This window comes from Puntigrus tetrazona, chromosome 7 (assembly GCF_018831695.1).
Source record: "Puntigrus tetrazona isolate hp1 chromosome 7, ASM1883169v1, whole genome shotgun sequence".
Lineage (NCBI taxonomy): Eukaryota > Metazoa > Chordata > Actinopteri > Cypriniformes > Cyprinidae > Puntigrus > Puntigrus tetrazona.
This window is the reverse complement of record NC_056705.1, coordinates 3,536,902-3,563,125: the sequence shown is the minus strand read 5'-3', so window position 1 is coordinate 3,563,125 and position 26,224 is coordinate 3,536,902. Positions and strand designations below refer to the sequence as shown.

The 26,224-nt window shown below is 37.0% G+C and overlaps 2 protein-coding genes across 2 annotated transcripts in view; both read right to left on the bottom strand.

The window, feature by feature from the left end:
- Window positions 1-36: 36 nt before the first annotated feature.
- On the bottom strand, window positions 37-12,466 carry LOC122348301 (probable ribonuclease ZC3H12C). The gene is made up of 6 exons (XM_043243618.1): window positions 12,268-12,466; window positions 8,707-9,484; window positions 6,201-6,340; window positions 5,793-6,027; window positions 5,531-5,637; window positions 37-5,264 (listed from the first exon to the last, which is right to left on the bottom strand). Exons 1-6 carry the CDS (start codon window positions 12,359-12,361, stop codon window positions 3,910-3,912), a joined length of 2,709 nt encoding a protein of 902 aa, XP_043099553.1. The 5' UTR covers window positions 12,362-12,466; the 3' UTR covers window positions 37-3,909.
- A 3,421-nt stretch (window positions 12,467-15,887) lies between these two features.
- The window catches only part of LOC122348935 (mitogen-activated protein kinase kinase kinase kinase 4-like), a 39,240-nt gene continuing 28,903 nt past the window's right edge, over window positions 15,888-26,224 (bottom strand). The window contains exons 20-31 of the mRNA XM_043244825.1: window positions 23,922-24,091; window positions 23,692-23,809; window positions 23,182-23,415; window positions 21,234-21,351; window positions 20,729-20,881; window positions 20,488-20,631; window positions 20,247-20,381; window positions 20,071-20,171; window positions 18,647-18,796; window positions 18,324-18,483; window positions 17,677-17,816; window positions 15,888-16,568 (exon numbers count right to left, since the gene is read on the bottom strand). Coding sequence (XP_043100760.1) covers window positions 16,485-16,568; window positions 17,677-17,816; window positions 18,324-18,483; window positions 18,647-18,796; window positions 20,071-20,171; window positions 20,247-20,381; window positions 20,488-20,631; window positions 20,729-20,881; window positions 21,234-21,351; window positions 23,182-23,415; window positions 23,692-23,809; window positions 23,922-24,091 — 1,707 coding nt within the window. The 3' untranslated portion in view covers window positions 15,888-16,484. The remainder of the gene's footprint in view (window positions 16,569-17,676; window positions 17,817-18,323; window positions 18,484-18,646; window positions 18,797-20,070; window positions 20,172-20,246; window positions 20,382-20,487; window positions 20,632-20,728; window positions 20,882-21,233; window positions 21,352-23,181; window positions 23,416-23,691; window positions 23,810-23,921; window positions 24,092-26,224) is intronic.

The following is a 26,224-nucleotide window of genomic DNA, read 5'->3' as shown; positions in this document are numbered from 1 at the left end:
AGGTTTTTCTTTGTAGCTTTATTTTTGCTAAAAAGATACATATTTGGAGATGACAGCAAATACAAAATCAATAACATTTTGAACAAGTTACATATTTACCACCACATATTACTCTTTGTAATACGATGCTTCGAACAACTAAAGCATCATTGGCAGTGGCCATTAAAAATGTTACCAAACTCACCGCTTCCTTTGGTCCTTAAGCATAAAGCCCACTGACACATCAAATATTACGGAGACCTTAATACTCAACATCGAAGCATCTCAGTCAGCAGGAAACTCTTTCCATTATTTTGTGTGCATCACAAGCTCGCAGACCGCAATGATTTCTACAATGACCTTTGCATTATTAGGCGTTTGAAGGCTGATTAATTGTTGATGTAAAGGCAGTAGCGTTACAATATTGCAGAAAACAAGTACGTGATGAATGCACATCAAACATCTCGTCATAAACCGCTTCATAAAGCACCCCTTCCAAACACGTTTTTCAATGGTAAAGACCAAAAATACAATCAGTCTGTGGAACTACATGCCGTTATAAAACATTATCCACATTTAAACATCAGTCAATACTAAAGGTAACATAACACGTACTCAAGCATTTGTGATACCTTGCAAGTACATTGCTAGTAAACAAAAATATCTCATTGAAAACAGTTGACTGAACATGGTTCAGATTATTCAGATGTGTCTTAAGCACAATGCCATGTAGAGGCAAATACTCTATGCCCACACCACCGCCAAGAACGGCACACAGTGCCACAAGGCCAAAGGGAAGGCTCTTCTTGTTTCAAAATAAAAGTTGTCAAGCAGTGTTTTTACCACAGCTTAACAGCTCATTCATTGCCCTTAAACTAAACTCTCTTAAATGCAACAAAAATGACATCTGCCTTCATATATATCTATTTGAACTTTCAGATGTAAAAATGTTTAACAGAACAAGTCCATGATTAGTATTTAAATGATCAGAACCCGTGTGTTCAAGAAGTAAGTAACTTCTGTGTTATTATTTTTGTTAATTGAGAAACATCCTTTGACTGTGAATCTATGAAGGAACAGCGAATTTTCTTTAGATTAATCAGGAAGTGAACCCTTAACTAAAAAAACATTTGAATCTTGTGTCTTTTAGTCAGATTTCTGGTCAAATTTTGCATGGAAACCAGTGGGGGTCAGTTTGCAAGTCAGGGGTTTTTTTTATGCAAAATGGTGAAACTTTGCACGCACATTCATGACCCTAAAAAATCCCATATTTCAAGAACTAAATAGTTTAACCATTATTTCTATAGTAACCAGTAACTGAAGGGTTCAAGTTCACAATAACTTGCTCAGATCCAGTCCCCCATTTACTCCAGTTACTTTTTTAAATTAAGAAATAAGTTTGTAAATACATTTGCTTTAAAATAAAATAAATTAGCTCGTTAATTACTGGCCCTTCTTCATTTTAGAAGCATTTGATGCTCTTTCTCTCCCTCAAAAACATGAAACAGTTATCTTCATCAAAATGTTGTCCAAAATATTTCTTAATTTATACATGTACTACCTATTGTACATAACTTTGTGAGTGAATATACTTTTCATAGATCATATGTATATAAACATCTCTGGATTTAAGTTAAAAAGATACAATTTGTATCAACAAGGACAGCTATATCACATGTTATGAAAACAATTCTGGAATAATTAATGCCTGAAAAAAACGAAATCTGCACCTAATCGGGTCGCAAACCTTAGTTGCGTTCAACAAGAGCAGGATACAGTACCGTGCACGCATAAGCCAGAGATGTCCCTTACTAAAACTAAGGTACACAGACAAAACTGTCTTCACTACACTACACCCTTTGCTACATTCAGACCATTAATCCTATTATAACACTGACAGAACTACAGAACACCTAAGCCCATTCCCAAATAACAAGCAAGCACACTCTGACACATCTCTATATCTGGTCCCACTTCATATTGTGTCCCTAATGTGTAACAGGACTTTTGGTGACAACACTTTTTTTTTTACTTTACTAACGTGAAACAGGAATTACATAACTAGTACTGTACATACTGTTGCAACAAAATGTAGAGTAATTAGGACGATTTGATCCAGGGGGGGGGGATGGGTAGGTTAGGTTTAGTTGGATGTTGAGTTGGTGGAGTAATATCAGGAACTGTCCGCTTAACCTAAAATGTACCATTCTGGACATTCTGGATTTCAATGGTAAATCTGTAGGAACTGTAACCCTTTCTTTACCAAGAGGTGCTGTCACACATTTGTACTTTCATTAACAGAAAGGTGCCGTTATCAATGTCCTGTACCATTCAATGGGTTGTTAGATGTGTAGTTACACAAACACTGGAGCTGTAGATACTGATACGTACCAATGTACGCTTGCACACGACTTACACATCTAGTTGCTATGTAAGTACACAGGTGTTAAAGACACTTATATAAAGTGGGACCCTATAGGGCAATGAATGAAACATCACAAAATCATAATTAAAATGCCAATATAAGCAGTCAGTGATAGGCACGTTACTCCACTTTTGCATATAAAGAAACAAATTTAAATGTAACTAGATAATGGATAATGTGATTAAGAGGAAACAAGGGAAAAAATAAAAAATAATAAAGCAAACAAAAAAAAGCACACAAATAATTCAAGTGAGAGTTGGCATTACATCACAAAGAGGAGGAAGAGCCAAAGACCTGCAGGATTATGGCTATATAAAAATATAAAGCTATTCTCATGACAGCACCTCTGAATTTGAAAGTGATTATCTTTCTGAAATGAACAAACTTGCAGTATATAAAAAATATTCCTCAAATATTTTTTTTTCAAGTTCGTCATATTCTAGCAAAGTGAAGAGGGTCCTGCCCTTTACACTCGTTTCATATCAGCGAGGCTTGATCTGTTGGAACAGACACAGAATACACTGCTTTAAACTCCGGTTTTCTCTAGTCAGATATATTTGTATAGCGCTTTGTTTCAAAGCAGCTTCTCAGATATAATAGCCAAGCTGTTCTATTAGATTCTATTGTAGACTATCTACACCTACAAATACTCTGGCCTTGTATCTCCTCTTACTGATTGCCATAAGTTATCAAACTGCACTGAATTTGATAAAAAGCAATAGAAAGTGCCTTGTGATTCATTACATGCTCACCTGAACATAATCATTAACATAAAGTAAAACATTTCAGAAAATAAATAGGAAAAAAATAAATATCACACGCGTCACAACATTCACACTTCTAGTCTTTAAAACGTCTTTTATAGCTATATTCTCCTCTTAGGTCAACCAACAAGAAGAAGATGTTTAATATTACAGTGTCCGTGTTCACGAGGTCATTACTTTCTCAAAGCTGAGAATTTAAATCTGATGCTTTTAATGCAACTTTTACATAAATAAACTTATCAGACACCTCGGTTTTATGAGGGTGCAGGAAGATGCCAGAGAGCGTGGTGTTAACAGAGAGCCTGGCACTGTTAAAGGGATACTCCGATTCAAAAAGTCTCACCTTGCCATCCCACAATGTATATAACTTTCTTAAGATGAACACAAGATGTAAGGTTTATGTTCTTAAAGACAAGCTTCTGTGCTTCACACACTTCACAATGCACTTATATCACATTTCATAACATGCTGACGTTTATATCAGGTACACATTTGACAGATGGTCAAACGGTTTATATTTTAAAAAAGTTAACCTAATAGTGCTTTCTCACACGCACTTATAGTTTACCTCAGAAAACTGGAGTAGTGTGGATTACCATTGTGTTTTGTGTGTAGCTTTTGAAGCATTATCTTTGGGGGTCCCATATATTTTTTGTGTTTGTGTTCATCTGAAGACAGAAACTCACACATTTGTGACAATGTGAGGGTGAGTAAATGATTATTTTCGTTTTACCTCAGACCTTAGTATCCAGCATGGTTCTTTTCTGCCAAGATGGCTGCTGCAAGCTGTTGGGCGTCAGTCACATGGGGGTACCGTCCCATGACCAACTGCACTAGCTCTGTGGGAAAAATGTTGCACAGATTGGTAAACACTTTCTCTCGTACTTCCTGGTAACGACTCAAGGCAAGTGGCTCCTGGTGCTGGTGTGATAAAGCATGGGGCAGATGGGGAGGAGGAGGAGCAGAAGAACAGCCCCAGGGCATCCACCACATCTGTTCACGGTTCTTTGAAAGATCTTGGAAACTGAAGGGCTCATAGCGTTGTTGTGGGTGCTGTCTGTAATATGGATCCCAGCTGGTCTTCCTCTCTTGGGATACATAGGGTTTTCTAGGCAGCAAAGGAGAGTGTTCGTAAAGCCTGGAGTCTGACACGCTGTCCACACGTGTTGAGGCAAGGCCGCGACCCAATGGAGAGTTCTGGGAGTGAGTGTTGCTCTTACAGGGAGGAGGATAGTCTCCAGGATAGCTTGAGCGGGAGCCTACCACTTGATGCTGGCGTTGTGGAGACATGTAAGAAACAGAGTGCTGAAAATGGGGATCTTGCTGGTCTTCTGGAGGAAAGCTATGAACACGAGGTATGCTGTGATGAAATCCTGGGTTGTTAGATGTAGCAGGAGAGAGAATGAAACCTGGAGAAATCATAGAGGGTAACTGATAATTTCTACGATGGTGATGGTGGTGATGGCATTTGATTCCTTCATCCAGTAATAAATCAGGAGAACTCATGCAAGAATGTTCATTGTGGGTTGCCATGCCATAAGAATCGGAGCTCATGCTGCCATCGCTGCTGCAATCTGATGCCACTGAGCTAGTCCGTGGATCAGCATCAGAGAGGAAGTGACGCTCTGGACTGCTCTGAGAGGGCAGGCTTAGGCCAGAATATGCCCTAACCATGGAGTAATAAAGATCGGGAGATTCACAGTTTGTATGTGGTTCTGCTTGAGTCTGCTTCAGATCTTTCAGGTCCTGGCTATACCCGTGACAGGAAGGAGGACCTCCTGGAGCTGGAGGAAGAGCTAGGTTGCTCTTATACAGGTCTGCTTTAGTTTTGGAACACAGCTTTTCCTCCACATCACTGTAAGAAAGGGCACGGATACTGGGGTCCAATTGCCTCTTTGGTAGAGGTCGTTTACCGTCTCCAGCTTTATCATTACGGGAGCCTCCAGGCTCACTGTGGCTTTTCACGAGAACTGTTTCTCCCACACTTTTCACTGTGGAGTTCTTGGCACGGAGCTCATCTGCTACCGCTCGCTGAGGCTGGGTACCACGCTCTGGATGGTAAAACTTACACTTGTGCCCGTAGGTGCATTTCTTTCCTAATTGAAATAAAAAAGGGGGCGGGGTTAATTTATAAACTGGAAGGTGAAGGTTTTACTCAGAGCGTACAGGCTCAATTTGTGTGATATACATATTGTGCCAGTTGAAAATAATAATAAGCCACTCATATTCAGGTAAATAATATATTTTCAAATAAAAATGTTGAAATTTGACTGATTTAAGCTAGTGTTCCTGCCAGTCTCTTAATGTCCTTATCATACTCAGACAATAGTTTAATAAACATTTCATGAGAAATAATACTCACCATATGGACATGGCTGTTTCTTATGCTCTGGAATTATGGGTCTTTTTCCAAGAAAATTCTCCAGACTTGGCCCATGTCGACCCAACGGATCATCAGGAGGCATAAACCTAAGAGATTTTTTACCCCAACATTATTATTATTATTTTAATAATGAGGAAAAAGAGCTAATTAAAATATACTGAAAACACTGAAATTACCATTTCTGTTCAGCATTCATATTTATACCTCATAATACCAACACTAATAATAATTCAACACTTACTTATCATTTACAAAGGAGTACATCAGCAGGCGTTCATCAATAAATTTTTTCCATTCCGGTTTCTCAACAGCCAAGTCTCTGTAGTTGTCATTGGAGACAATAATGCCATCTGATTCATAAGCTAGCTTAACAATAAACCTATCATCATAGCAGACTACTCTGCGGCCCTGGACACGTCGTGAGGGTGTAAATACAAGAATCTTATCCTTTTCCAGACGTCTCAAAATCTCCTGATCTGTAAGGGGAAGGGAAAGATGTTTGATTGGTAGATATAGTTTAGACACAGGCTGTGATATCTTGTTGTATTAACTGTGATTAAAAAAAATAGTAATAAAAGAAAAAAAAAAATTAACCTAATATAACATAATAAGATTATTCAGTTGATGTACTGATTGCAGATCTTTTCACCTGTGATAAGAGCATCAGGACGGGACTGTTCTTTCCTCCAGGCTGGGACAAAAACTGTAATGTCTCGATGGCCACGTTCAAGAAACCAGTCGACCGCGAGCTGAATGCCTTGACAGGAAAACATCTCCTTATTGCCATGGCTGCAAAAATGAGAAGTTAAAAATAAACAACTGTAACTGTAAATACATAATAACCTTTAAATAAAGTGTATTCGCTGTGTTGTGTTGCTTTTTTTATTTAAATTTAACAAAGGAAATAGTCGGTTTACATTTACACACATGCATAATGCACTAAAAAAATTATAATTCATCTCATGAAAATAATTCTAATACATTATAATATTTATGTATTTGTGAACAAGCATACGATGAACACCATATTAAATCTACTTCCTTTATAAGATCTGCACAGTTCCTTACAACATCTTGTGAATGGTTAGGTGCTGAGTGTTAAGTGTTTCCTATGAGGCTAATATTGAGGCTAATATGATCAAAATACCCTGTTGAAATAAACAGCACATGCTTATTTAAGCTGGTCCTTTGGCTGGTTTCTACTTGCCAGCACATGACCACTTTAAACCAGCATCTCAGCTTCAAAACACCTAAGCAGCATGTGCTATATTTTAAGTGTTAGCATATATTTTGCAGACACACAATACTCTACAACTACATGTCTAGTCGACATGCCTTCATTAGAGTTGCTTATCAACAGCTTTCTAAAGGGTACCATCAAAATAATCAAACTGATAATATTAAAAAAAAATCAAAGAAATATGTGTCATATTACACATTTATCTGATCTGATATCTAATCTTATGTCTGTTTGAGAAAAAAAAAATTGTATTGTTATTATTACCCTGCCTGTAAGGGTACAGTAGCACATGAGAGAGGGGGGTTCTAAGTTCTAAACGGATATGCAAATAAAATCAAAGAAACTTCTAAAAGAATTTTGATCTATTGCTCTTTTTAGCCGATACAATCTTACATTTGTTGGTTGTGACCCATAATGACTAATATGCCTAATAAATACAAACTTCTCAAAACATTGCACATATGGAGAACAATTTAACTAATTTAATGAGTTTCTAATGCTCAGATGGCTAACAGCAAAACCATCATCCATTTCAACTCAGTTCATCTCAGTGAGTGCTTTAATAACATAGATCATTAAATGGTCATTTATCTATCTATCTATCTATCTATCTATCTATCTATCTATCTATCTTAGATAGATTAACATTCAATGATCTATAAGCTAATTGCAGATTTACTTAAATTCTCTAAAACAATATAAAACTGCACTATATATACTGATTTTGTTCACTTTTTAGCACCCTTTTTTAAATGGAGTGTGTATTTACTTGTTGGCACTGACTATTTACACTAACTCCACCCACCAACATGTGTTTGTCATAGTCATCCTTATAAAAAAAGAACCATGTAGCATCAGCTCTAGTGGCACAGTTGGTAAAACAGGTGGTGATTTAATTTTGGCACGACTGACGTAGATTTGAATCCACCTTCTGACAACATTTTTTTTCTCCCTTTTTAATTTTTAAATCACATCATAAAACCATTTATGCTAACTAATAATGAAGGAAATTGTCAAAAAGTTGAAAATAAAGTATTGGGTAGGGTTAGGGTAGGTGTAGGGAGGACTTTGTCCCAATAAGGGAGTCAACCATGGCATCTATTGATATTAAATGAATTAAAATGAACATTTACACTCAGTAAGTTGCATTCTGTTTATATGTACTTTAATACTGTGGTGCAGATAATTGCCAGTTGCAATAACTAGTATAGCAGAAAATGATTTGCACTTAAAAAATGATGCTATTTTCACCTAGTGTAAATACATAGCATAGATGTTTACACATTGCAAATTGCAAAGAAAATTAGCTATTTTTACTTAGTGTAAAAAGCATCTAAGTGCAAATAGCCACAGTCATTCCTAATGAACTGTAAAAAAACAAAAAAAATTACTAAAGGCTATTGATTAGTATTAATTATTCAGTTTAATGATAATGACATCGATAGATATTTTGGGTCATGCAGACTAGACTAAACAGTTTTTGTTAACCACAACAAAGTGGATCTGATGCTGTATTTTTGCAATGTCATTATTACCCCACACTGATCACAACCACATCATTTAGCGACAGCACTACCTATTAATTAAAAGTTATGAAGAATGAAATCATATTACAATTAACTGTATTTATGGGTTTTCAATCATGTTTATCTAAAATCATTAACAAATGTTATCTAATTACTCTGTTTTGTAGTTGACCTGATGCTCTCTGCCATTCTTGCTAAGCTTCTTGTCAGAAGCAATTTGTTCCTTAATTGTCACTTGCAGCAACATTTGCGATCATTAAAATGACCACAGGCATAACCTCTGCTGCTTCAGGACTTGTCACTTAAATTGATTGTTTAATGTATTATCTAGGATAAACATTATTTTAAACTATACAATTTTATGTGCTTTTTAGTTTTTGGATTCTCACCTCATGGCCACATTGCTGCCATCAACAACAATTGGGCGGAGGTTATCCTTATCTTCCACAGAAGGTGACTCTGACCGTCGAGAGTCAAGTGAGTCAGAGAAACTGCAGAAAGAAGATGTGCCAGAGGATGATGATGATGATATGGAAGTGGATTGGGAGAGAGTCTGTGTCCCACCCTCATTCTCTAGCTTACTGCCCAGTTTTACCAGCTCCCCAAGAACATCATTGATCAGTGCGTCTGACCCAAGCTTGTTCAGAACCAGCCGAACTAAGTCTTCTGCATAGCCGAGTTTAAGGGCAAACTCCATCTTGGTCTGGTATTCCCTGAGCGTATCCACAGGGCCTGGCTCTTGGTGTACCATATCCAGAACCAAGGAATCCACATCCAGACTTGGAGACCAACAGTTTGGTGGTTGGACTGCATGGATGGACCCATCACCAAGCGATTGACTGTGGCTATGTGCAGGCTCACTGTCTGACCCTGCACTTTCCTCTGAGTCATCTTGTGGAGAAGAACCGCAGCTCCTAGTGCAGGGGGCCACAACATCACCTGTGTCAGATGAACCACTGTCCATGATAAGTCCGGCGTCAGCGCCAGTCTGCTGATCTGTAGCCTTCACATGAAGGTAGTCTAACCCCAGTTCGAGGATGTGGCCTGTTCCATCATCCAGATGGTCTTTCAGGCCCATGAATCTGCAACAAACATCCAATGCTGTTCTGACTGAGAGTCCTGCTGACCCCTGCCACCTGTTATTCAGATCGCCTTTTGGAGGTAAACCTGGAGAAAGATAGAGGAATACTTTAGGAGACTTCATAGGGATCCAAGTTGCTGAACTGTTAAAGCATGTTTGAAGCAGATGGGCTTAAAACTCCACTAAAGGTTATGACATTAGCATTGAGAGGAATGAGCGAGACAGTTCAATTCGTCTTCACCCTCCACCTGGTCACAAATTTAATCCTCAGAACTTTTGGCTTTATCTCTACTCACATTTTAATATTCACTCATTTCTGTAGGATTTGTGGTATTTTTGCTGTTGTTCCCCACTTCCCTCTTACTTTCCCCAACCTCCCTCCATTCCAGTTGTATTTTACTTTTTGTTTTTACTTTTTTCTTATGGACAAAAGGATAAACAAAACCATACAGGTTTGGAAGAACATGATGGTGAGTAAACAGTGACAGATGAACTACCGTTGTACTATATTTAATATGTGTGGAACTCGATGTGAGAAGAAAACTCAACCTTACAGCCCTGAATGTCAGTGGAGACCATGTAAACTAGATGAGCCCAATAGACAGATCCCCTCCGAACACCTCATCATCTTGACAGCCATGGAGACAAGACCATGGGAACCAGATGAATGGCACACTACTTCTCTGTTTAATACTATAACGCTGCTTTGACAAAATCTGCATTGTGCTATATAATGTAAAGTGTAAAAAAAAATATTGAACACTGATAATGATTAAAATACAAGATAAAACAACAAAAAACACTATAATTTAGCTCTAAAGAATTTTTGGATGGCAAAGAACAATATTCATTCTTAAAATTCCACTTTTAATCTATCTTGCGTATGAATCTAGCTACTATAGACTTGTCTTTGTACACTATATTGTTGACTCTCTTGCCAAATTGCTAAAAAAGTTCCTTTAGAGTAAAGCATCTGCTAAATGAACAAGTCTAAATGTGCACTTCGTAAATTATAAATGATTGTTGAAATGGCCCTGTTGTATTTTAACAAGACAAGTATTTTATTTTAAAAGTATGATTTGTTTTAGGATGCTGAAATGCACACAGGCTAAGTGATAACTAGCCCAACAGAAAGCGCATTTTTAGAAACAATTTTCGGCAGAACAACCATCATTCACAAAGTCTTACAGTTTGCCTTAGCATGTTTGTTTACTGAATGTTTTGGCATAATATTCATTGTGATTTCAACTACTAGAACTCTAACCCTTAAATTAAAAATGATCAAATAAACTCTGCCATCAGTTACTTCCTTTTGTAGAGTCCGATGAGACCAAGTTGCATCATGCCACCTAGAGCCATTAAACTCCCCAACCGAACAGGAAAAACCAAGTAACATCAAAGCAATGGACCAAACAGAAATTCCTTGAGGCCCTGACAGAGTCAGACCACTTTCTCAGTCAGAAATTCAGAATAAAGTCCAACATTGTGGCCTCCCCCGTCATCCAGAGTCAGAAGAATAATTTACCTCACCTTTCTTTACTTTACTTTGGGCAAATCCAGTTTACCTTTTACCTTCTTTGTGGAGCTTCCCTGTTGACTTTAACTGTATGGTCAACTGAAACATTCTTTAAAATATCTTATTTTGAGAACCACAGATGAAAAGCTATTGAAACTGTCAAGTGTCCAATTGTTGCTAGGCTGCAGCTGCTGTACAAAGGTGCCCCATGTGTCTGGCTTGTCTACCAAAAAGAGAGTTCAGCAGACCGATCTGTGCATCTCTCGCTCTCAGATGGTGGGAATGGGGGAGGGACGGGGAGAAAAACATTATTCCCTTAGGAAAATCAGCATCTGATGGATTCAGGTTTTAAATAATCTAAACTGACCAATCCCTGCCTACATGAGTTTGACTGTAGCATCACTTTTAATATGTTGGCATTTATTAAATGTTGCCAGTGAGCAAGCCAGGCCTGGACCATTTGTCATGGATGAGTAATGACTATGTTACACATGAACATTTAACGAAATGTGTATACATGTGTGTGAGAGAGAGTGTGTAAGATGTTTAAGAGAAGGAGCAGGGTTTCTAAAAGACAGTGTGTGTGTGTGTGTGTGTGTGTTGGAGGGCCTTGGAAGTTACTGAGGTTGTGAGGAACGTTGTCTAAGCCGTCTACTCAGCCCTGTGCAGACAAAAGAGAGGGCAGTCGCCAAGTGAGGACTGGGGGGGCTCTGGCAGCAGGGCAACAGATGTCTACTGAGGCCACTGGGGAACAAAAACTGGTATTCTCCTTTTCTAGCACCCAAAAGAATCAGTCGCTGCATTTTCTTAACTGTCTAGGGTCACGTGACACAAATGAACACTTGTCTTATTTCTAAAGTGCAAACACCCTTCTGGGATTTTTGATGACCACTTCAAATTCACACATATAAAACTCTTTCTATAATGGCTTCCGCTATCCTTTGGCTAGACGTAAAGAACGTAAAGCTCATATTACATCAAACAACTCTTTATTAAAAAAGAGACGGTAAAGGGAGAGCGCCTCCTGTGCCTTGCAAAAGTCTAAAGAGTGACAAAGCAAGCCAAAACTTCATTCTGTAAAAGATCTCTGCACATTTTTCAAATAAAGCAGAAAATAAGCCTGAATATGCAGCAGAAACATCTATCCTTCAGATATTCTGACACCTGTTTTACTTGATCAGATATTACTGTACACCTGCGTATCCCACAAAATAAGGCAAGTCACTACTAACAAGTAGTTAGCAAAAAACACAAAATTAAATATCCATTCAATGTGGAGGAAATATGTACATTTAATGTTACATAAGAATAAATATCTGTTACATAGACACTTAATGCACTAAAAAGACTTACCATATGTCCAGGAACATCCAACCCAAAAGTTCTTGCGGATAATCAAAATACCTCTTCTCAGTTCAGCACTGGCTAGCTGCCATGCACAAAACATATATTTTCCTCGTTGCAATCCAACTCTAAACCAAGCAGCAGAAGCTAAGTAAGGATGCACAAATCCAGTCAAGCAGATGAAGGGCCCCAAAACCCCTAAAAGTTTGAAGAAGCGACACTCTGTGCTGTAGATTGTGTTCCGAAGACAATGAGAGCTTGAGCAGATGGAGCTACAATGTCTACCATTCCCTGATAGGCCAGTCGCTGTCTGTGGACCAATGAGAGCGCAAAGTGCTCACAATTGAGTGTAAATACTGACACACACTCTCACTCGCTTTCTCTGATGCACACACACAGTTGATATTCTAAGGGAGTGTGGGGATAAGCTAGTGGCTGTCCAAAAGGTCTTCCCCCACGCGGTTCATGAATAAACGAGGGGTGCGCGGTCAACAATAGAGGCACACAAAAGAGGCCTTAGCAGGCAGCTGCAGCACGAGGCCTTAGTCATTAGGGAGCAGGCTGGCAGTGGAAAACACCTGGCTCGCTTAGGGACTACAGCAGCTCTCGTTTCTTTGTTTATTTGACTGGGGGGATGGGGGTCTGGTTCGGATACAAACAATGGGCTGAATTATGTTAAAAGCATTGCGTGTGTCTTAAAAAAAAGGCTGGGTGAAAGGGAGGATGAGGGTGCTAGTGTGTGAGAGAGGGGGCAAAGGGTTAGATGGGTAGTTGTGTGTCAGAGGGGGGCCAGATCCAGAAAAATACACACAATAAGTTTGTAGGGGGAAAAAAACGTCTTCATTGTTGTGCCACACTTCCACAAAATGGCTTTTTAGAGAGGACAGATAAAATAAGAGGCCGAGTCTTAAGATCTGGGTTGTTGTCATTTCAGGTTATAAAAGGAGGCAAGGAAAGCATGTGATTCCATAAAGTCAGTGCACAGCAACTTTACCTTTATCAATACATACTAAACCAAACCAACAAAAGAGAACGAAATCAGTTTCATTCAATTATTATTTGTTGACAAAAAAACAACCGAAACAATGCGGTTATCATGAAGTCGCAGTCTTTGTGCAGTGTATCATTTATTAGACCTTTGATGTAACTAAGTACATTATATATAAAATAAATAATAAAAAACTCATTCGTGAAACTGAACTGAGATGGTTTGTTACGATAAAGTGCGTGTATGCATTCTAATAGGATCAATTATTGGCCACAGAGATGATGAACCCATCAAAATGAGATGTTAACCTACTGCACACTGGAAGATTGGGATTATTTTGGATTACTTGCACAGACTGGATCAAGAAATACCTGGAACCTAAAGTCAAAATTTGGAATGTGTTAGAATTGTTTTTTGAGGTGATTCATTTTGATATTAAGAAGATTCAGATAAAGCATTCTCTCAGTCTCTCAGTAAATACAATCTCTCCAATAAAGTTAAAATAGTTACACCAGAAATTCACAGAATTATTTTTTCAGTGAATCCATAAATCCACAAAACTTTATGTACCCAAATGTTCTGGATTGATATTGAATATCTAATATTTAAATGTACAAAATTAAAACAAATTCTGTTTTCTGGTAAATATGTATTTGGTAACACTTTAGAATAGGTAACTATTAACTAGTTACTGACATTTCCCTTAAAGAATTATCTTAATTTGCTGTTTATTAATAGTTAGTAAGGTAGCTGTTTTTGTTAGGTTTAGGGGGGTAGAATAAGGCTTTAATATATGCTTGATAAGCACTAATAAATGGCTAATAATATAGAAAAATGTATGCTAATAAGCAACTAAGAGGTGTAACTGTAAAATAAAGTGTTACCATATAAGTTATATGGAGCAAAATTTGGTTAATGAAAATGGTCTAAAAATAAACCTTACATTATTTAAAATTGAACTAAAACATTACTTTGAAGAATTAATGTAATGTAATCACGTTCTACGAAATAATGATGTATATTGTTTATTCTTTTTCTATGGAAGTGTTTTTCTATGAAGTCATTCTCTGTAGTAGGTTTTTAGTTTCTTTGATGCTATTATGAATGTAACTGATAATAGCTGAAAACACCGTGATCCTCTGTACATCTGCTGTTTTTTTGCGAAACAGGAACAAAATAACACAATTCTGAGCAGAAAATTGCAGTTATTGCTTATTCGCTACAATAAAAGCAAATCCAACACATTTATCATATGTCCTTCCTTGTGCTGGTGAGACGTCTACTGTGCTCATAGTAGTGATTGTCTTGTATGAAAGATCAGAGAGAAATCAGTAAAACTTATGAATCTTATCATCTACTTACCACGGCTGATAGGTCACTAACAGACTTCAGAATCTATTCACTTGCACTTTGGAGCTCAACCATACAGCAAGTTCAATCAAGTTACATGAACCTGCACATTCTGATGTCAGTGGAGAAAGAAGGCCTCAAAATGTTGCACTCAATATGTCCCTTGATTACTGGTTAGTACATAATGCAAAAAAAAAAAAAGAAAAAAAGAGCTATCAGTCATACAGTTAACATGACTGAAGAAAAGGATAAATACATTGTGTCCAGACAGACATTAACACCAGAGCCACTGGACATGCTAATGACTTGTGCTGACTCTCTAATTGATCTTTAGCTGCCAGCTCCCCTCCTCCCTCCTCCCTCCTCCCTCAGGATCAGCCAACTGACAACCATCTGCTTTCTGGACAAAAGTAAACAGGTGTCTGCATGAGACCAACTGCTGGAGGCTACGGACTATATGTTACATTTCTAAGGCAGCTCTTTGATGTAATTTCACTCTTGAATGCGCACTTAATTTTAGTTTAATAATGCATTCTGAAAAATATAGCTCTAAGAGATGTGATTATGAGGACCGTGTCAAGATTTTGAAAAAAAACAAACAAAAAAAAAAAGCACAGGGCAAACATATTTCATACATTCTAGTATACAAAGCTGCTTATTTACTAGTTGCCGTAATAACACCATTGACACGAGTAGATAGTGCCAAAATGACATTCATAAATTATACAATTTAATTGATTTAAAAACAATATTGATATTTGTTTATTCCACTGATCCTGTTTCTATGCATGTTCTCTTTTGTTTATATAGGTTCTGATTAGGTTCACCTGAGTCTTGTTGAACACAGAATAAGTCTGTGTGTATACAGTACAACCCTCAGTTTCGGTTGTCTTTGGTAATGGATTGGTTGATAAACATACCACTTATGAATCAATCCTCTTGATTATTGCCCTTTAAAAAAACCTGCAACCGTTTTAATGCGTTTTATCTATTTGACCATATTAATGGACACAAATATGGTCAGCAAATATATTATCATGCCAACAAAGATGCATGGTAATTCACTAATAAATTCTAATATAAGCAGTGCAACTTAAATTTAAATAATTTAAAATGGTACAAAATTCACCAGCTGAGAGGAGTTAGAGCTTTGACATGATAAAGTGATGAAGTGATGAAGTTCTAAAGCCTGTTTGTCAAGCAGCTCCTCTGGTATTAACTTTAAGGACTTACGTGTCTATAAATGTTTCAATCAACGAAAAACAATCCATTCGACAAATGACAAAGGGAATATACTTTGGAATTTATTATTAAGTGCAATACCTATAAAATAACAATGACACTCATGAAATGTATAGTTGATATTAAAGAAAAAAAAAACTGCATCCCTATATTAACAGGCTCTAGTATAATAATACTGTAACCCAGGTCTTTAGAGATTTGACAGTTTCCTTGAAAAAAAAAAAGACATATCATTACAGATGGCCAGTCCATGGAAATACACTTACATACACTAGAGTATTCATTCTCAGCCCTTCAATGTTCTTGATATAACAAAGACTGAGCAAACAAAGCCCTGAATAATAATAAATGTTCAAAGATTTAATAAACACACACACACACACACACACACACACACACACAAAAAAGCAAAACAACATTAGAGATACAGCAGATCACCGATGGTAGAGCTGTGTTCATAACATTCCTCCTCCCTTTCAGAATGTCTTTTATGTTTACATAAGATTCTCAGAGTTTTCCCAAAACCAGTACGTGTGTTTAGGACAGCACTTCCTGAACAGAACTCAATTTAGGATTAATATTTGTCATGCTGGGTCCACAGAGTTCTGGAAGAGTCTGTTGGTAGTTTCACAGGAAAGCATCCTCATCACCAGTTAAGTAGGTTGCTCCGTCCGAGAGTCATGAAATAAACTTGGCTCACCCCTCCAGAGCGCACAGAGGCAAAGAAAACCTAAAGAAACAGAGTCATGGCAGATGTTAAGATGACATTTTTACTGTATCTTTGTTCCACTTTACATGTGCCTACTACAATAATAACAATAATCACACGCAACTAACCCTAAAACCAATCCCTAATCCCTGAGTACATGATACAAAAAATGAAGGAATACTTAAATCCCACAATGGATCTTAATGAACAAGATATTCAAAGCTTCACTGTGTAATAGTACGTGTGTAATTTGTTGAGAATAAAAAGATGTGACCGCTAGAGGAAACCAAAATCATCAATTCTGGAGTCAACAGCACACCAAAAATGAAAGTAAAAGATTTTAATTACAGGCTGATTGAACTTTTTTGTAAATTTTGAAGACAAGCTAGCATGTACGGCTCCCAAGTGTCTGTATGCACTCCTGACAACGTCTAGGCATGCTGGGAGATCTCCAGGAGCTGCTGGACAGCCTGTGGAGCTACTTGGTGCTCCGATACACAACATTCCAGAGGTTCTAAAAAGGCTGAGCTGCAAATAATCTATATCAGTCAGTTTAAGTGAGCTGTACATTTTTAATTAAGGTCTATTTTTAACCTGTCAGGAAAATAATGTAACACTTGCTATTTTAATTCAAGATTGGTATTCAAAGAATATCTGCAGCAGATAGTGCTCTCTTTCTACACTCCATGTAAGACAGTAAGTCATACAGTTTTGGAAAGACATGAATATAGGAGAAAATAAATATTGTCGACTTAATTGCACAGATACTATTTGAACTGAACTGAGCTAAGCTGCATAATGACATCACAGAATCAATGGTTCAACGACTGATCAACTGGAAAAGTGTTTACTGTCATCCTCTTGCATTACCGATGCTTTAAAGCTGCTTTTTGAAAGGAATATAGGAAAATAGTGTGTCAGTAATGTAAAATGACAAAAAAAAAAATTTTTAGCTAAAGACATTTCATGATTGAATTCTGTTATACTATTTAAACTGAACTGAGCTGGATAATCAAGTTGATGATATCGCTGGAAATTAAGTGTCAAAAACCAGCAGTATTAGTGTCAGTACGAATAGACCATAAACTAGGCCAAGAATCTTTTTTGTATATGTGTGTGTATGTCTAACCTTGTCATTTCTTTCACAGAGGAACTTCAACCGTTGTGCTCTCTTGTGCATGAACACACCATCTAGGTGACCAGTCTCCACAGAACGGATCTCAATAGCTTTCTCCCCCCAGCCCATAATCTGGTTCGATCTGATGTAAGCTACAAAAAGAAGCAGAAGGGTTCATAATCTCCAATTAGAGTTCTATTAAGTTTCATATACTTGACATAAATCAAATTGCATTGACATTGCATAGACTTCCTTTAATTTTCAGATTAATGATATTTTCTACAAAACATTACATTTAAATAAAAACACATTTTGGCTGATGTACAAGCCCTTTAATTAGTAAGGACCAGTAAAATTTGCTCACTAGTTGGTTGTCAAAATATTTTAAGTGAAATATAAGTGAGGTCATATGGTCCTCACAATATAGTTAAAACCATTACACATGTATACTGCGGTGAGCTGCCGCCAACCTGAGAACTATTGAAAAAAATCCCCTTACTCCTGATGCTGGGATCCTTCTGAAGGCTGAGATTCAAACAAGCTATTTAAATTGCATGCATTACTAAAAACATTACTCTCCCATTTGCCCTGTTGTCAGCCTAGTTAAGCATAGAAAACAAGAAAGGTGCATGTTTTCTGCAATCTGGAACAAAGCTTACCCACAGAGGTGGGCATCTCACCCCACTGCAGCACCACGTCTTTGGTGATCCTTCCATAAGTGTTTACATACACACCTTCATCCTCATAGCACACCAACAGCTCAATGCCTTCGCTGTTTGGGAGGATGATGATGGCATGGGTCTGGATACTTGTTTGAATCTGAGGGGAAAAAAGCAAAGCATTTGATTAAAGTGATTATAGAAAGCATGACTGGTCCTCCAAATCATTTTAAAACAGTAAAGATCATAATGTTAAAAGCTGGAATCAAAAAAGAGTTTCTGACAATACTTAATTCAGTAGTCAAAGTTCTAAAAGAGCTTACATGCGTGGGAAGGTAGATGTCATAAACTGCCCCTGAATCCACATCTACAGCATGAAAACCAGAGCAAGAGCCATAGATGACCTTTAATCTTTGACCCTCTTCCACAGTAAGATCAACTAAGAGAGGTTTATGAACCAGGTCTCCAAATGACTACAAAACAAGATGGCAATGTCAGTTAGATACAACCACCAATCCGATTTTAAAAAACATTTTTCTTTACTACAACCTGCAATTCATTGTCAAGGTGCCTTTATTTCTATAACATTAATTCAGTAGTCAAAGTTCTAAAAGAGCTTACATGCATGGGAATGTATAAATAATACACAATATTTGTTAAAAGCAGCTTCACAGAAATGTACAGTGTTAGGGTTATACATCTTTTTCACTTATGAAATGACAGCAGTACTGCAAGGTTGTCAGTTATAAAAACAAATTCAATTCAAATGCAAAGCAGCTCTAAATTCAGTTCAGTATTCATTCAATCAGTTTCACCTGAAGACAATAGTGTCACTACTCAGAACATTTGAGTTAAATGTGACCTATTATTCAAAAGTCACTGTGTATATGTTGTGGCCGCTGTGTGTGAAAATTAGCCTACAATTGTAAAACCACTATTCATGGTAAAATCCACCCACTCATTTTTTTTTATATTCCCAATAAATAAAAAAAAAAAGTCTCTCAGAACAAGTGATTCCAGATTGTCTCTACGTGCATGTCATTGTAGGGAAAATGTCCTTCCCATTTTGGCACTCTCTGCCCCATTTAAGAGACACAGCCCAGACTGCCTCACAAATGAGGGTCATTTCAACATTAGATTTTAGAAAAAGTTTATTTTAAAAGAGGGATCAATACCAACTCTTTCTGCACAAACATCAGCTCCAGCCAAAGCAAGCATGTCATATTTTTCATTCGGTTTAACTGTTTTAAATCATTCTTTTTTTTACATTTTACATTTTTCAGATGAGTTTAATTCCTTTTATAAATGTAAAGAATTATTGTGTATATAAATAAACTTTTTTCTGAAAGAGCTTCTTGGCACTGTAAGGTTAATGCTGCCTTCAAGTTCTACCAGAACAATTGTAAACAGGATGTGGAAAAATAAAAAATTGCATGTGAAAGCTATGCGAAGTAGACTGCTGACAATTTCAGTGTGCAAGATTGTTGTTTCTGGTGTCCTGGCATTTCATCCTACCTGTCAGATTGTCTTATTAGGTCTACTATATATAAAAAGTCAACTAACTTTCGGAAAGCCATATAACTACGTGAACATTTGCGGCAGCATGCAAACTCCATTAAGTGAACCAGGTAAGTGGGGTCTAAATCAACATTGTGAATTACAGTCAGATCTGTGGGGTGAATCTATTCCAAAATTCCTAAATTTTGCATACAGCTCCTTCAGCCTAAAGATAAGATATTGTACTCACCTTAAAGGCCATAAACTTGTGGTATGGCTTTGGCGCCCAAGCATACACTTCCACTAAATTCTTCAAGGCAATAACCAAGAACTTGATTCTTTCGTATTTAACTAGAATGTGAAAGAAAAGGAAGTGTTATGATCGTATCCTACAGATTCCAATTGTACAGCTGGAAACTTACTTACCGACTTTGTAGTGCACACATCCCTCCAGATCCCCCACTGTAGTCCAACCCTGTTTCTTTTCCACCTCAGGGTCGTTATGCAAAATCTTGTTCCTCAGCCATGAGAGATAATAAACTCGCAGTTTGTTCTTCTTTCCTGTACAAAGGTTACGATTATAAACAATATTTAAAATATTCACTGAAGGAATGAACAAGTATTTAAACACGCTCTGACAAGTAGGTTATGTCATATCTTTTCTAACCTGATATAGTCACTAGAATATTAAGGCCTTCAAGAACATCCATTTGTTGAAAACGTCGTCTGTTAATAAGTGGATAAACTTTCCCCTGCCCGCTGCGATCAAGCAGCATGAGGCCACTTTCGGTTCCTACCAACAGATTTACACCTACACAGAGAAATAAGGGAAAGGTAGAGTAATGAAATATACACAGTAAGTTGTTTATTTTCTGTATCAACATGGCCTATTGCTGTGTACTACATACCCCAAAGTGCAGCACAGAGAATCTCAGAATTGAACCTCTTTTTGTATTTGCGGATTTCAGGTGTGTCACTCTGTGGGCGAGTGTTTACTGGGTTAACATTTACCACAGAGCCCTTACGGGATGGGTCCTGCAGACGTCCATCACTACTAAATCCTGTTAAGAAAAAAATAAATACAGATGAAAAAACAATGCTTTGTTTTCCAGGTACAGCAGATATAATTAACAGTAGCATTCGGGTAAAATAATAGAGAAATTGAATTATCTGTAGAGGTTCTCACAAGACACTATACTGGATTTCGGTCACATGACAATTTATTTAAGAGCAAACTGCCTCTCTCATTTCCGCTCAATGTGAGACTCAGTGGTATCGATTTCTGATTTTATAGATTTGCATAACACAGAATATTTGATACAGCAAAATGTCTATAAAACAGACACATTATATTGTCACATAAGAAGCCTTAGTCTTGAAGAAATACTTCTCCATGACTTCAGAATGACTTACCTATGTTGTTGAGGGAACTGCCACTGGAAGGAGAAATCTGCAGAAGACGTGGGTCGATAAACGGGGTAAAAGAGGAGGAAGACTTGTGTTTATGCAGCGTGTTGCTGCAAGATTGTGCCTGGGATTAATAGTACAAAAAATGAGACAAGAAACAGGGAAGAACAATTTAAGGTGATGCATTTAAGCTTCTCATTTAACATGTTGAAACTGGCTACTTAAAAAAAATTATTTGCTTCAAGTCCATCATATCTAAACATAAAATTGAATGTAACAGATGCAAGTTATGTCATTTCAAAACCAAAAATGATACTGTGGTAACTAAACAGGAAGCACAGATGGTTAGAATGTTAAAGAAGAAAAAGTAAAATCAACTGACAATATTAAAGACTGGGAAACCTTCACTCACAAGCACTTATACTTTTGTTTATTTTTTGTGGTCAGGGATTCTTCAGAGGTTAACAATATGAAAACTACTCGATGTAATTGCAGTGAAACAAATGTGTGTAAAGTTTGATGACAACCTTTGCGAGTTAAATTAGATAAGGCTTGGGGGCCATCAAGCAGACATGGATGGATCGGTGGGCACACAGCTGTCCTTTCGAAACCTTGAGACCTTATCTTAGAAGCGAAGGTTTACATAATGGGCCTATGAAGATGCGTAGCGTTCCAAATATCATATTTGTTGGTTTTAGTGCCCAGTCATTGTACTGTAATTGCTCAGTTAAGTGTTAAAGGCTAATGGCTATGTCCGTAACCGAAATTAGCAACTGTTATCCAATCACATCTTTCCAAGTTTAGAATGTGCCATGCTTATCCAAAAGTGTGTTCTGACAACATAGACTTTTCTTTTTAATCAAAATATTAATTTAATTAACATTATAAGGGAAACCAGAGAACAGTATAAAAAAAACAGAAAAACTATATAAACTAGGCATGTCAACCATTAATCTGAATTGGATTAACTTTTGGTAAGAGATGCAATTGATTAAAACTTATCAATGGTCAATTAAGCAGGGTGTGTGCAGCTCCTATGCTTTGCACTTTGTATTGTAATGTTTTTCTCTAGTAAATAAGATGTGAGGTAGTCTGACAAGGCTGGATTTAATCCTCTACCAGTTCTGTCTCTCATGTGAGGTCAGTAACCTTTGTGTGTTTCGGAGGGGGCATGGTTTGCAGAGTGATTATGCAGGAAGGGTGGAGGATCTTGCTTTCAAAGCTAACTTGCTATTGCTAACCTTTCCAATACTGCCCACTCTATCTTTAAATAATGGTTTGTCAGAGAATTAATTAGTTGTTACATGTACAAATTTTGTGATGGCTTCAATTTGCTTTTCAAACGGGACAAATCAAAAGGCTAATAAAAAAAAACGCAAGAAAAAGGTTATATATATTTATATAATAATTTAACACATTATTAATAAAACCTACCATGTACAGATAAGCAGAATAGCCCAGAATATGAACTGAGCAGCCATAACTCTAAGACTTATAATCAAATTGTGTAATTAGCTGCTGAGCATGAGCATGAAAACCCTGACTCTATTTATGAATTATAGGTATGCTGGCTACAGCGGGGGGTTGGTGCTGAATTATCCCCACCAATGTCAAAATCAAACCTACGCCCTTGCCCACAAGGCTTCAAATTCATCTGCTTATCTTTACCACAATATAAATTTGATCATAATCTTCACTGCAATATAAGTAACTTTCAACCACGCCACGAAACAACATTGAACTGCCTGAAATCACAGGTTACAATTGAAATCAAAGTAAAACTGTATATTTCTCAGTGTCATCATAGTTGCTTGAAGGACTACTACTTGAATTTGTAAAATGTTAAACTCACTTTAGACTTTTTGGCAAGAGCAAGACCTCAAAAATAATGTTTTTTTTTAAGAAACAGAATAGTGCAGCAGCAGAATTTAGTGCCAAGGGGCAGGGGACATACCTCACTGACTATCAGCATGTCCATGGGTATCTGCGGGGACATGGATGGGCTGGCATGACTGAATGAGGGGGAGGATGAAGGGGACTGATGACTCTGTTGGATGAGATCAGGCAGCAGGTGAATGCGGCCTGCATAGCAGTTTCTCTCCTGGTGGCTTTGACTGTGTGAAGGGCTCAAACCTGGACCCAGACTGGGCCCAGAAATGGGACGCAACTGCTTTCTCTCAGCTATGGTCTGGAAGCAAGAACAGGGACAGTTCAGTCTGAAATGGAGCTAAAAAGAGAACGAGTGTCTGAGGGATGGAATGCTGTTTTACAGCTTAAACACTGGATTTGACTCGTCTTTTACCTTGCCCTGCTCTAAATAGTACACCTTTTTTGACAAAACATAACCCAAAATAAAAAATCTGCACAGACATTATGGAAACAAATATGGAACAGGTGAAGACTAAATGTGTGATATGATACTTATGATATAATGGAATGGACAAATAAAAAAGAGAAAAAGTACCTGTTTAACGATTAAAGTTACATCATTGCTAGGTGTGGTGGCTGGATCACTCTCTGATTCATCATGAACAAGCATGGTTTTTACTGACTCTGTTTCACCATTACTCAGATTTGATGAGCTGGAAGAAAAACAATTTATGCCAAGATTTGTGGGTTTTCTGTATGGTTTGCAAAGACGTGTTTTAATTAATATGCCTTTAATTAATGGGATCATGGGAGCGTGTCACATACCATGTCCTTGAGTCCTCTGCTCCTGAAGTGGATTCATTACCCTGCTCCTGCTCCACCACATCATCATCTACATCTGAATCTAAATCTTCACTTGAGGAGGAGTAATCGGTCACCTTATGAGGTCGCACATCTTCCACTGCACGTAGCTCCTTGGCCAGAGCAGTGAGATCCTGGAGGTGTGAAAAAGTTACATGTAACAGTCACGTAACACTTTTAAACTGATTCCTGTCTGTCTTTCACACTAAAAAGTTGTATTTATAGCATTATTCCGCATCAAATCAACCAGAAACTTTCTTACTTAATATTTTTTCTGAAGAAAGATTCAAATTCAAAACTCAAATTCTTAAATGCATTGGATGAATTTTACGGTGTAATCTGTAGAGATGGGTCAAAATGGCAATTTTTACCTAAGATTCAGAGTCAAATTACAAGAGGCTAAAAATGACTTGAGAAAGATCGCAGGATCACAATGCTACATTTTTACAAAGAGATTAGTAGTTCTATTAGTAATATCTGTTGGATTTATCTTTATTGCATTATGTGCCAGTGATGACATTCAAAAATGGGGAAGCGGAACCTTAGGTTTTCTTCTTTTCTTTTAAAAGAAGAGTGTTTGAAAAGCAAATAATATTGAAAACAAGAAATGCGTCTTGTTTCCTTCCATCAACAACTGCGTTGAACATACCTTTATGAAAGCCATATGTTCTTTTTCTGTGCCTATAATTCAAGAAATATTAAAAATATTGCCATATGATTTTATATGAATAAGCTTTTCTTTTAGAATCCTAATTTTCAAGGCCCTGCATCATTCAGTACCAGAGATATGGGCATACCAATGAGGCTCCATTTTCAGATGGTTGAATATTATCCTTTTCATTGCTTAATCTCAATCTTCTCACATTCTCTTACCTGCTTCAATGTCACCGCCACACCGATGGCCCATTAGGGGAGGCATCACTAAATATTTCCTTGCATACAAGCTTTTGATCACAATGTCTTTCAACATGTCTTTAAAAATTTTAATCAATATATTGTTTTCTGTAAAAGAGATCAATTTGAAGTAAATAGTCAAAAGTCTTGTTCAGAACTATTCAACATCTACGGCCTCATTTCAGCTTTTCAGGAAATGAAAAGAATAAAATCTTTGGTGTGTCATTACTGACAGCTTCTGGCACTGTTCAGAAATGTGCTGCTGGTATAAACCCAACACAAGTGCCTTTAGCAACATTTCCCATGTGTTGTGGTGTGCTGCATACTTGTGCAAAGTGAAGCGCAAGTCCAGGCCATAAACTTGTTTAAACACAAATAAACGTGACTTAACATGTTGTGCCTCATGTAAGTGCTCAATCAGTGATTCAAATGAGGAAACATCAACAAAACAGTGTGGAAATAAAATGCCATTCTGCTAAATATTACACCATATACTCATGTTTTACCAAATCTGTTCAACTGTAATGTCGGTAACACTTTATAATAGCAACACACTATGAATCATTAGTTAAGCATTAGAAAATACTCGATTCATCCTTTATAAACCATTGTTCCAACATTAATTAGGAATTCAGTGCATCTATAAATGCCTTATTCTTGAGCATATATATAATAACTGTATTTTGATACTTTACTAATGATCAATTTATCATTTCTAAATTATTACATAATTTCCAAACCAGCTATTTAGGAGTTGTCTGTTTTTAAAGAACATTTATAAAAGTAAGTAAATGACTAATAAATTATTTAAACGTATATTAATACATATTTAGACATGATAATAGTTGCACAGTGTATGCAATGCTTTATTAACACACGTTGCTGCTGTAATTCATGATTAATTCAAGTAGTTATAAAGCATTTAGCAGTTGCCAGAAGTCTGTTTTGGAGAGCTCATCTAAAGGGAGGACATTGTAAATCATTTACAAAGAAGATGTCATGATAAATGAAGCCTCATTTATCTTCCAAAGAGACTTTTTTTTTCCAAAGAAACAACACAGGGGGATACAGAACATAGAAATATATTTTTTTGAAATGCAAAAACAGCACAACTGTACAGTTGATAAATGAAAAACAAACCTCTGCAAATTTAAGTGTACGGTTGTATATATTTTTTGCATCTAGAAATGAATAGTTCTGTCTCTCTGTGTTGTGTTTATTTTTCTGTTAGGAAGATAACAGCCTTTAAATCTCATTTCTAATAGATATGCTAATAAATCAAGAACAAGGCATGTATAGCTGTATTTATAAACTGATTACTAATGATGGAACAATACTTTATAAAAGACGAATTGACCATTTACTAATGCATA

Excerpts from the sequence above, each read along its gene's own strand:
- LOC122348301 (XM_043243618.1), bottom strand. The coding sequence starts at position 12,361 with ATGTTTTGTGCATGGCAGCTAGCCAGTGCTGAACTGAGAAGAGGTATT. Across the intron at positions 6,341-8,706 it reads GGCAGCAATGTGGCCATGAG|CCATGGCAATAAGGAGATGT; the intron begins GTGAGAATCCAA and ends TCATTTTTGCAG. Across the intron at positions 5,265-5,530 it reads GAAACAGCCATGTCCATATG|GAAAGAAATGCACCTACGGG; the intron begins GTGAGTATTATT and ends TATTTCAATTAG.